The sequence below is a fragment of the Alligator sinensis genome, unplaced genomic scaffold, assembly GCF_000455745.1.
Source record: "Alligator sinensis unplaced genomic scaffold, ASM45574v1 scaffold973_1, whole genome shotgun sequence".
In the NCBI taxonomy this organism is placed as follows: Eukaryota; Metazoa; Chordata; order Crocodylia; family Alligatoridae; genus Alligator; species Alligator sinensis.
This window is the reverse complement of record NW_005842622.1, coordinates 678,811-690,573: the sequence shown is the minus strand read 5'-3', so window position 1 is coordinate 690,573 and position 11,763 is coordinate 678,811. Positions and strand designations below refer to the sequence as shown.

General features: G+C 42.8%; 1 protein-coding gene across 1 annotated transcript in view; it reads right to left on the bottom strand.

Annotated features, from left to right (window-relative positions):
• Positions 1-359: 359 nt before the first annotated feature.
• The window catches only part of INCENP (inner centromere protein), a 34,689-nt gene continuing 23,285 nt past the window's right edge, over positions 360-11,763 (bottom strand). The window contains exons 14-18 of the mRNA XM_014524533.2: positions 10,159-10,331; positions 9,778-9,886; positions 5,578-5,715; positions 3,282-3,444; positions 360-2,129 (exon numbers count right to left, since the gene is read on the bottom strand). Of these exons, the coding sequence (XP_014380019.2) occupies positions 1,915-2,129; positions 3,282-3,444; positions 5,578-5,715; positions 9,778-9,886; positions 10,159-10,331 (798 nt within the window). The 3' untranslated portion in view covers positions 360-1,914. The remainder of the gene's footprint in view (positions 2,130-3,281; positions 3,445-5,577; positions 5,716-9,777; positions 9,887-10,158; positions 10,332-11,763) is intronic.

Genomic DNA, 11,763 nt, shown 5'->3' with positions numbered 1-11,763 from the left:
GGGGCAGGCAGGGCCGGGGCTGCACCCCGGGTGGGTGGCAGGGGCTACAGCAGGGGTGGGCAATTATTTTGGGCGGAGGGTCGCTTACTGAGGGTCAGGCAGCCAGGGGAAAATAAATATTATTTAAAAAAATTTTTTTTAGAGGTCCTGCAGGCTAAATAGAATGCCCTGGCGGGCTACACCTGGGCCAGTGGTGGGATCAGGAGGGGGAGCAGCACGCAGCAGCAAGCCAATGCTCCCCCACAACTCAGCCCTTGCTGCCCAGCACTTGCCCCAGCCCTGGTCCCAGTCCATCCCTCCTTCACTGCAGGTGGGCATTGATCTGCCCCCCACCCCCATGCCCCTTTCCCCTCCCCTTCCACCACTTAGCAGCTGCACACAGTATTGACCGTCTTAAAGGAACCGATCCCCCATTTGTAACACTTTCCCTATGGAAAAATTGTTTCCAACTTACAACGTTTCGACTTAAGACACAGTTTTCAGGAACCAACTGTGTTGTAAGTCTGAGGACTGCCTGTATTTCTTTTGATGCAACGAACATAATATTGGAAAACATGTGTAACAAATTTCAGTATATGCAGCTAAAGTTTTTCAACACAATCTAACATGAAAAACTATTTTAGTTGTTCTCCAATTGTGATTAAAAGGCCACTCTTGATTTTTCTTCAGCTAAGGGTATTTATGCTTCAATTGAAATTACGTATTCTCCAAAGCTACATACATTAAAAACTTGGAAAGCGATTTAGGTACAGAACTCTCAGAAATGGGGAGCAGAATAATGGACAAATTAATTAAAAATAAAAGATAAACAAAAATGGACAAAAACAAACAAACAAACAAACTGCCACCTTTTCTTGAGCAACAAAAGAGAATTTACACATTGAGATCAAATGTATTGTTAAAAGTTGAAATAAAAGTGTTCGGCTATATACATGAGGTAACATTACTTGTCGGTAATTTGTCCTTTGAAAATGTCACCCGTAGATTATCTCAGCAGCAACATCCAAGAGTATAAAAATCCATGCAATCTCAATTATCCCTTAGCTCCTTCTGTATATTAGGGAAGGAAATATTCATCCGAGACTCCTGAAGAAATGGAAAGGTAAGAAGCATGTGCCACTATGCAAAGGCAAAAATAACAGTTCCATATAATCTTTTTTTAATTTCCCCTATTTCCAGTAGTAGGAAACTAACAAACAGTACATCTCCAGGGAGCATTGAGGATTTATAAGTGAATAATACCATTAGTACAACTTGAGCCAACCGTTCACATCCCCAACAAAATAAATTTCACTCATACCATCAAACGGTATCTTTACAGAAAGAAGTCTATGACAACAACACTAAACCCACCTATGGATGCTTCCTACAGTTTAGTTATGTTCACACACTAAGGCTAGTGGGCTTAAATGGAATGGTGGATTTGACTAGTCATTGGGACCAAGTTTAAGATTTCCTAAATACAACACCAATGCAGGATGAGCTATTTAGTATGCATCTCACTAACACCCTGGTGATATTTATGGCTATGAGTGCTTGTTCCACAGGGCATAGTACAGATGGCACATCATGATGACAAATATCAGACTAGAGATTTCACAAATACAAGATTTCAATCTAATGACAAAAGGAGAGGCATGTGCCACAGCGAGTATTTCCTGTTCTTTTGCTTCCCTCTGCCACCCTCCGTATTCCGTCTTCATTACAGAAAAAACATCCTGTCAAGAACACAGTGCAAAAGCCCCAGATTTTTATTCAGTGCTAAGGTCTAATTCATTAAAAGATTTACAGAGATTGAGTATTAGGGGTACAAAAAAAAACAAACCCCCAAAACAAAACAGGTTTTCTTACACAGAAATAAAAAAATCAGACTAAAGCCATGGCTATTCCACAGGAGACTGACGTTCCCCAGGATCAGTACTTTTTCAGGCTGTATGGCAGGCCCAGCACATTTTTGGCACCTCCAAAAGGTGGGGAATTCCAGACAGCAGAGCTGGTGCGCTTGAAGTATCGCGGCTTGCTCTTATAGAAAATGTCCTCCAGCTTCGGGCTGATGATAGTCCCAAAGAGCATGTCCGTATTGAGAGGGTTGTAGTATTGGTGGATGACAGCTTGACTAAGCTGAGACCCTGAAGAAGTAGACAGATTGAAAGAATTAAAAACCAGTTCATTAAAACTTATAAGAATAAAAGTCCATTCTAAATGCTAACCATCCACTCTCTCTCATGACTGCAGGTCAAAAGGGAGGGAACAATATGCTCCAGGCCTTTGGCTTCTAGCATTGCTGAGGCCTCGGGACATTGGCAAGAACATAATGAAAGTAAAGGCTCTAAGTAGCACACATTCTGATTAGTCTTGGGTCTGTAGGAAATCTGGTAAGAGGCTTTTCTCAATTCTCTCTTGAAAGTGATATAGTACCAGGAGTGTGCAAAACGGGCCACATTTGATTCATTGATTCGGATCACCTGCCCCCAATTCGATTTGGCCAAATCTGAATCTGAAGATTCAACGCTGATTTGGAGAATCAGTGATTTGGCCACAGACACATCTTTAAATGTTTTTTCTACATACCTCGAGGTACCAGGCACACATTTAAAGCTGTGTCTATATCTGTATCGCCGAGTCTTTCTGAATCAATTCGGAAGGTTCTGATTCAATTCAGAGAAATTAAAGGGTCTCCTGATTCAATTTGGATTTGGAGATTCGGCCATCGAATCAGGCCGAATCTCCACTGAATTGAATCAGGGACTGAAGCTTCACACAGCCCTGTATAGTACTTCTCCTTTTTCAGCTGTCCCATGAGGTTATACAAAGTAACAGAATTAGACACTGATATGCCAGAATATGGGCCTGCCAGAGATCATCTACAGTACTCAAGGGTTAATAGTTGCTTAGACACTTGCATTCTCTCTCCTGTTTGCAAACAGCACAGGACCTTTAGGAACAGTCAATGGCAAACAGATTTAGGCCCAAAATACAGGTTGCAGAAGTTACTTTAAATTGTCCCTTTGCCTTTAAGTGTCAGTAGTGACAATGCAGACTGCTGGTTAAAGGAAGAGGTCCCCCCCACCTTAAAGACTCTAGAAACTGGCACAGACCATTCCAGGTATAGTGTTTGATCCACACAACCCAAGGCTGGCTCCTTCAACAGGACAATGCCCACCTCTCACTTATGAGGTACAGAAACCTGCTCCTAGTAGCAGCCACACTGACAACCTTGAAAGCTCCAGGAGGATTTTCCAAATTTACAAAGGCAAATTTCAGAGTAAATGTACTCATACCATTGGCCCAGGCAGGAATGGGCTTGCGAGGCTGGCTCTCATCATCTGTGGAGTCATCGCTGTTCAGATCCATCCCATAGTTGTTTGATGGATTGATCTTTGGGGGCTTGGGCCCTTTCAGGCCTTGGGGGGTCATCTGATAGGAGTTGCAGAGAGAGGAATTCTAGAAATAGAAAAGAAACAGCCATAACATACAATAGCAGTGACAGTGAGAAGTTCTAATGAGCACAGGTAAGACCCAGGAGAGCCAAAACATTCCATTTTTTGTTCACTACCTATTATTTATAATAAAGAATAAGACCCACTGAAAACAATAAAGTTTTGGCCTAACTCAGATTTTACATTCCCATCTCCAGCTAAAGCATAAGGCACCTAATCAGCGTGGTAAGTGTCAAACTGACATGCTAACAATGCAAGTGTCTAATTTGAAAGCATCAATTCTATTCAGTACAGTAGGCTCAAATCACAAATTACTGTTCTACTCTAAACTCTGGCAGTGACTTTATAGTGTACCGAGAGACTATTTATGCTTTCAAATGCTCCACCATTAAGATTAATCAAGACTTCAACTTAATTGTGGTTAAGCTACCCATTACATGTGTAGTAGTCATGTTATAAGGTTTATGGTTTACTCCATTGAAATGCTTAACCTCAGGACTGAAAAACAGCTAGGTACTCACCTGAACTCAGTTTAAAGAACAAATCATTAACCACAGGAACAAGCTGCACTAAACTTTCTACACCTTACTAAGAGGCATCTTGTTTTTCAGAGTGCCTTATGCCTTTAACAGCAGCCTTGAATATGACAGAATCCCTACTTAGTTTAATGCTGTTTGAGAAGCCTTGAAAGAAGGCTCTTAGTTATATTCTGGAAGTGTATGGGTAAAACTAAATTACAAAGCAGACAGAGACCTGAATTCCTGTGCACTTAAGTAGCCTATATACTTAACCCAATATGTAGATAACTGGACTTTGTTCCAGTGAGGCTGATGGTATATTCTGCAGCTGAGTTAGGTATTTATCTGATATGAACGTTAGCGGGGTATAGTGCATGTATGATCATATAGATAACGCTTATTCTAATTCCGATGGAAAAAACTAATTTTGATAACATACAAATAAGATGTTGCTTTAAATAAAGCTGATTAAATTTGCCAATTTAGGCATAGAATGTACCTGCCAGTCCTTTATTACACATGAAGATGTAAAAGTAATATTTCATTTATCCCCAAATTATCACACTCCAGGTTGCAAAACAGGAGACAAACCCAAGGTTATAGCCATATATATAAATGTGGAAAATGGAATCTTGTCCTTCTATAAGATATTCCTTTCACTCTGAATGTTTAAATACTTGCTTGAAATTTCAACTTCCACATGTCAATTAAATGTTTGCATTTAACGTTTTTAAATCTCCCAAAAAAAGATCCAGGCATTAATTTTTAATGTATGCCTCAAATGTTCTCCTTTATGACCAAGCCCACAAGTAAATCATTTAATGAGAATTCAGCAACTAAGAGCTTGGAGTAGAAGTGTTTCAGCCACATAACATTACAATTCAGCAAAGATCCTGAGCCACCCTGCATATCCTGGTCCCATTGTGTGGCTATTTCTTTCATTTATTAAAGCTTTAAGTACTTTGCCTTCACTGAGATGATGTCCCTACTTTCTATGGTCTCATTCTCTTTCAAAAGACCCCATGGTTCCCAGTAAAAGGCTATGATAAAACCAGTAATATACTGCCCTTGTAACACCTTTCTTTTCCATAGATTTCATAGACATTAGGGCTGGAAGGGACCTTAGAAAATCATCGAGTCCAGCCCCCTGCACCAGGGGCAGGAAGTCAGCTGGGGTCATAGGATCCCAGCAAGAAAAACATCCAGGTTTCTCTTGAATGTGTTCAAAGTAGGTGTTTGAACCACCTCTGGCAGCAGGCTATTCCAGACCTTGGGGGCTCAGACAGTAAAGAAATTGTTCCTTATGTCCAGCCTGAAACAGTCTTGCAGGAGTTTATAACCTCATAGCCTTCTATAGGTGGATAGGTGCTCAGGTACCACAGTATAAAAATCTAAGTAATCCCTATGTTAATGTGAGGGAACTGAAGAACAAAAGTTATGAATTGCCCCACACCACACAGTAAGTCAGTGCTAGAACCAGGTACCTTGATTTAATCCAATATAACCACTACCCCACACCATCACTTCTCTAATGAAAATCTAGTAGAGACAGGACAGCAGCCTCACTTCTACCCAGGTATTCTGCACAGGTTGCATCTTGCCAATGGTCCAAACCTCACCTCCACATCCACTGTTACATTTAGCTGTTTACTGCCAGCAGTAGATTCTACCAACTTGGCTTTCTTCTCCTGCTCCTCTTGCAGTTTTCTTCTTTCTTGTTCCTGCTGTTCCAGCTCTGCTAGACGCTGCTCCTCCTGCTAATAATTCCAAATCACCAAAGCATTAGGATTCTGTAATATGGTTCAACATATTGCAGTAGTGGATACTCTGCTATTCCAGTCAGAGAACACTGAAGTCCCACACTCCATTTCCACCAGGCCCCGATGGACAGATTGTGGATTGTCAACTCTACTCAAACTAGAATTCATGTTCCACATCAGGTAATTGGAATGAAAATGCCAATTTACCTAGCTGTAGCTGCTGCACTTCTTGAACACATGTCAAAAAGGAAGGTATATTTTCTAGCTGTGATTCATGAAACAACAAAAGTAAAAATCCTGAGCTTGCTCTGGTATTTTCTGTGTTGCCCTGACCATCACATTTAAAATGCAAAGTTTGTAAAGGGCATAAATGTTATGAGAAATACATGTATGTTTAGATAAAAAGAATAAAGATGAAAAATGGTTCCAAAAAGAACCTGAAATTATTTGTTGATTGATAGTATAAAAGTATGGGTTCAAGATGGGTTCCAGATACCAATGCGAGGGTCTGGAAAAAGCCAGCAAAATTCAGAAGAAAACTGTTTCCTCCCCAGATCCACAGAAGTACAGAGGCAGCACAAAGGAGCTGAAAGTAAGTATACTTCTTTATTGAAAGGTAAGAGTTTAAAATTTCTCTGAATTCAGTACATTAAACTATATCTTAGCTGCACTAGTATATTTTCATAACCTATGCAATTCATAATTAAATTCCTACTAATCTGATGTTTTGTGACAAATCACCCAACCTTAGCAGTGAGGTGAGGCCTGCAGGGCAGGGAAGTTGTTCACAATTAACTCTGAGGAGCCCTCCCCTCCATCCATTACTAAATATGTACATGCTGTAGCTTAGTGTTTATATATGCAAGCTGGCCACTAAATTACATTTTTTCTTTTTTTCCCCGCCACTCAGCTAAATGGTGAGACCAACTTCTAGCACATGGAAGTATTTCCACACTGCAAGTTATGCTGAGGAAAAAAAAAGTGCTTTGCAAATACTGTCAAATGAAAATGCCTTTCCAAATGCTACTAGGATGACTAAACAAACACATCCTTGTATGTAAAGAAGTGTCCTGCAGACATTAAAAAATTCTTCATGGGTGTAAAGTGAGGAGGAGGTAGGTCATGATGATGAAAGTGCAAGTAGCTCTTTCCAACATGCTCAATCCAGAAGTCCTTCGACTGCTGCTGCTTCTTCTATAACATCAGCATCACAAAGGGATGCCCAATAAACATCCTCAAGTAACCAAATATTGCAAGCAACTGTATACAAAAGACTCTCAATAGCCTCATTTGCTCTCTGTATACAAAAGACTCAATAGCTTTGACACCTGAAGATCAGGAAAAAATTGACCAAGCTCTTGCAAGAGCAATACATTCTTCTAGGATGCCAATGTCAATAACTGAAATGCATACTGGCAGGAAGCTTGCGGTACTTACAGACTGATGGAGAAATGTGCAAGGAGAAGAAATCATAAACTTTGTGGTAACACCACCACAACCTTTTTTTTTTTTTACAGAAGCACTGAAATAGGAGAGAACAGGCATACTGTATTTCACAGTATATTAGTAGTAAAATGCGTGAAGTCCTACAGAAGACTAGGGGTGGTTAAGCATTTATTTGCTTGGCTGACTGATAATGCAAGTACAGGTCAGTCGCATCTTACACGGGGTTAGGTGCTGAAGTCAGCGCGTAAAGCAAAAATCGCATAAGGCGAAAATTGGTGACTATACGTGGGGTGAGAGGGGCACCGTGTTTAAAGCTGTGTGGCCAGTGGCAGCGGCGCAGCGCAGGGTGGTGGTCAGAATGGCTGCGTGCTGCCCAGCCACCACCACACTGCTGCTGCCGCCTCAGCTGGCCACACAGCTCCGGGCACGGCTCCATGGCAACAGCGGGAGGTTTTGGAGGCAGTGGCCATTACCACCATAATGGGCCTCTAGGTAAGCGGCAGCACCGCATGCAAGCTCAAGCCCTGCCCCCCCTCCCACCCCGCGTATAGTTGAATTTGCGCAAGTTAAATGTGTGTATGATGCGACTGATCTGTGACATGAAAGCAACATGGGAGATCATAATGGATAAATATCCACATATTACTGCAATAGGATGTGCATCCCATGGATTAAACTTGCTTCTTAATGACATTATGAAGTTGGACACTGCAAAAGATCTATAGAAGAGCAAAAGAAGTTATAAAACATGTAAAAGCTACTCATATTGTAGCTGCAGTCTTTAAGCAGCAGCAGGAAGAAAAGAATGCAAAGAATAAAATAGTGACACTCAAACTCTGTAGTAAAACCAGATGGGGTGGAGTGGTGTTCTTATTTGAAAGTTTACTAAAAAACAAAGAAGCTCTTCAAGAAAGTAATAACTGAGGATCTTAAAGTACCCATAAGTGTAAGGAACACTGCCCTTGATGAGGATGTCTTCTGGATTCAGCAGCAGAACTCCCTGAAGATTCTAAAGCCAATTTCTTCAGCAATCACTGCATCTGAGTCAGACAATGCACTTTTGTCAGACATTCCTTACCGAATGGCCCAGATAAAAATCAACTGTTTTTGAGAATCTAAGTGCATCTCCACTTAAAAGTACAGAAGAAAGAAAAGTGAAAGGCAATTAACAGATGGGAAGAATTTTGTTACCAATCAATTCAGGCTGCTGCAGATCTCTTGGATCCAAGATTCAAAGGCAGAAACGTGCTACTGCATTTGACTGGATTACAAAACAAGCAACACACTTAGGACTTGATGTTGGAAAGGTACTTTCAAATGTTGCAGAATACAGAACATCTTCAGATATTTGGTCCAGGAATGCAGTCTGGGACTCTGCCAAGCATATCTCTCCTGCAACATGGTGGCAAGGCCTTTGCACAACACAGCCTCTGACTCTTCTTGATTCTCGCTTGCTTCAGATTTCTCCATCTTCTGCAGCATGTGAAGGAAACTGCTCTATATTTGGAAATACTCGCACCAAATCAAGAAAAACTAACGTGTGAAAGAGTAGAAAAGCTTGTCTCAATCCAGGCAAACCTTCAGCTTTCAGAAGTCCATGGAGATGATAAAAATGAAGGATCAGAAGCAGAAACTGCCGATAGTGATAGCTCAGAAAATGAGACTGATTAGACAAAATTTCATGTAGCAATTTTTTCCCCCATTTTTCTCAGCTCTTTTTCTAAAAATGAGTGCTTTCTGTATCTCCTCGACACTGTGGAGGAGACGAAGTCCTGAATACATAACTTTCTTTGTTTTACTATAATGTTGATGGTTTCTTCTATTTTCAAATTTAATTTTTGCCTGCTTCTCATAAACTGGCAAAAACTAAGAGATGCTAAGGTTCCTTCGAGTTAAGCAGCTTGTAGCTCCATTTGTAACAAATATTAAAAACATTTTAAAGTAAATTCAATTAGTAAATTTGCAATTATTGTCCAACTAAACTATACTTTTAAATTGAATAAATATACCAAACATGATCATTTTAATGAGAAAACCAAGTTATACATAATACATTTTATGTTCTTAAAGTAGCAAAGTAAATTTAGATCTGTAAAGGTGCGAAGAAAATAAATCTATTTAAATTTTTCCCAAAATTTGTTTTTTTCTGGAAAAAAACCCCATTTTATTTCCCATGGCATCAAAATTTCCGGAAATTTTACATCTCTAGCTCCAGACTGCAGAGAAAAAAAAATTCAAGGTTATAGCCCTGTTCCAACTGGACTACCTAATCTCCCTCTCCTGGAATAAGAACCACCTCCTGGGATGGGCAAGCTGAAAAGATACCAAACTCCACAACAGGGGTCAGCAACATTTTTGGGCAGTGCGCCAAAAACACCGGGAACCTCAACTTGTAAGATGTTGGTGTGCCAGGAGCAGACAGCGAGGGAGCTGTGAGGGGTTCAATCCTTGTTGTAGCAACACAGCCCCAGCCCCTTCCCCAGAGTGCATGTGCCAAGCCTTTGCATACCACACACTGACATGCGTGCCAGTGGTTGCCTACCCATTCTACAAGAATATACTTCTCTAATTCCAGGAGCATCATAGCCCCACACTGATAGAGAAACCCCTTACCCGTTTCTTCTTTTCCTCCATCTCTTGTCGGAGCCGCTCCTTCTCCCTAGCTGCCATTAGTTCCTTCTGCTGGCGAAGGATTTTCTCCTTCTCTTGCCGCTCACGTTCCCTTGGAATCAAGAAACATACAAAAAGAACAGTGTACAGAATGTCTCTCACCCATGGTGACTACCACCCAGCTTTTTTCATTAAGGCTCTCATCAGCTGCCCACAATTTCCCATTAGTGGGCCCAGAACTTCTTTCTTTCTACTCAGGGGCCTCCAGACCAGCATTGACCGAACACAAGCAGTCCCTCACTTTTTTACCAGAATGTTTCACTGCCACTCGACTCCTGGGTCATGGCAGAGGGTCATGGTATGTAGAGGAAGGTCATGTTTCACCTCTCTGCCTGGATCCTCTCCTGTTCCTTCTTCTTCTCAAGCTCTCTCTCTGCAGCCAGCTGCCTCTCCCTCTCTTGCTCTGCTTGTCTCTGCTCTGCGATCTTCCTCACTCGTTCTTGCTCCTCCTCCTTCCTTTTCTGCATTAGTTCCTTGTGTCGGCGCTCCTCCTCCTCCTGGTAAGCAAATCAAAGCACTTATCCACACAATACAAGGTAATGGGGATGGGGAGAACCCAGAGGCCAGCTGGCCTGACCCATCTCCTGGGAGTTTATCATTACAGCATTTTCTCTGAAGCCTTTAAAATACGAAACGCTGAAGCTTTCAATATACTTTGTCATCCCTTTCAGCAATTGACAATCACTGCTCAGCCCCCAGCTTGGTGACCTCAAAGAATGATACTGTGCACTGATGGCCTCATGATCAGTGTTTACTGGACCCTGTGTGCAACTGTAGTGGAGATTCTTTGTGCATTAAGTGGCTTCATATTTCCCCCCCACCAGTGCCCAGGGTCAGAAAATTGTAGGGACAGTGTTTTGAAGCTTAAAAAAAAAAAATCACTGGTGTATCACTTATGTTTTCTCATTAAGGATAAGTAAAAGGACTGTTTAAGGACTCAGGGTGAAATGGTTAGAAACTAAGGGAAAAGTACAAACTAACCCATGGGAAGGGAACAGTGGGATGGCACTGAGGAGTCTAGAAAGGAATAGTGAGGATTATGGGGAAAAAGAACCCATTCCTTTGTCCTCCAATAGCCTCATTGTTGTTCATTTTCTCCCTGTTAAATTCTCCAGGCCTCTCCCCAACTACACTAGGTGGTAATGATACTCTACTCAGGGATGCACCAATAGAGATTTTGGGGGCCAATACCGATAGCCAGTTTTTAAGGGGGCATATCAGATGATATCGGTTTGATTTCTGATGCAGCAGGTAAGTCTGCTGTGGTGGAAGGGAAAGGGGGAGGGAAGGGCATGGGAGGGCAGATCAATGGCCCCTGCAGTGAGAGAGTGTGGCAAGGGCAGACACTGTTCAGCCAGGGTGGGATGGAACCGTGACTTGTCTGGGGAGCAGAGGGAGTGCAGCTTGTGCTGCTGTGTGCACCGGGGGGGGGTGCCTCTGGGTCTGCGCAGGGCAGGCTGGAGCCAGGGCTGCACCAGCCTCTTCTTGGCAGGGCTTCGGGGGCAGCGGCAGCACTGGGAAGGGGCTACGGGTGGGGGGGGCTGCAGCCACCCCAAATTTCACCATAGCTTCCCATCCTAGCCCTGCTGCCACCTGCCCAGTGCAGCCCCGGTTCTTCCCGGTGTGTGGGTGAAGGCAGGGCATTGAACAAGGGCTGCACTCCAGGCAGGTGGTGCTGGGAAAGGGTATGGGGTGGGGGGTGGCTACGGCAAAATTTGGGGTGGCTGCAGTTCCCCCCATAGCCCCCTCCCAGCACCACCACTGCCTGCTCTCAGCCCAGCCCTTATCAAGAAGAGCTCAGCGCAGCCCCAGCTCCAGCATGCTCCCACCCAGGGGCACACACCCTCCCGCCCCCAGACAAACTGTGGATCCATCCCACAGCCACCCCACCCTGGTTGAGCAGTGCCTGCCCTACTCCCTCCCTCACTG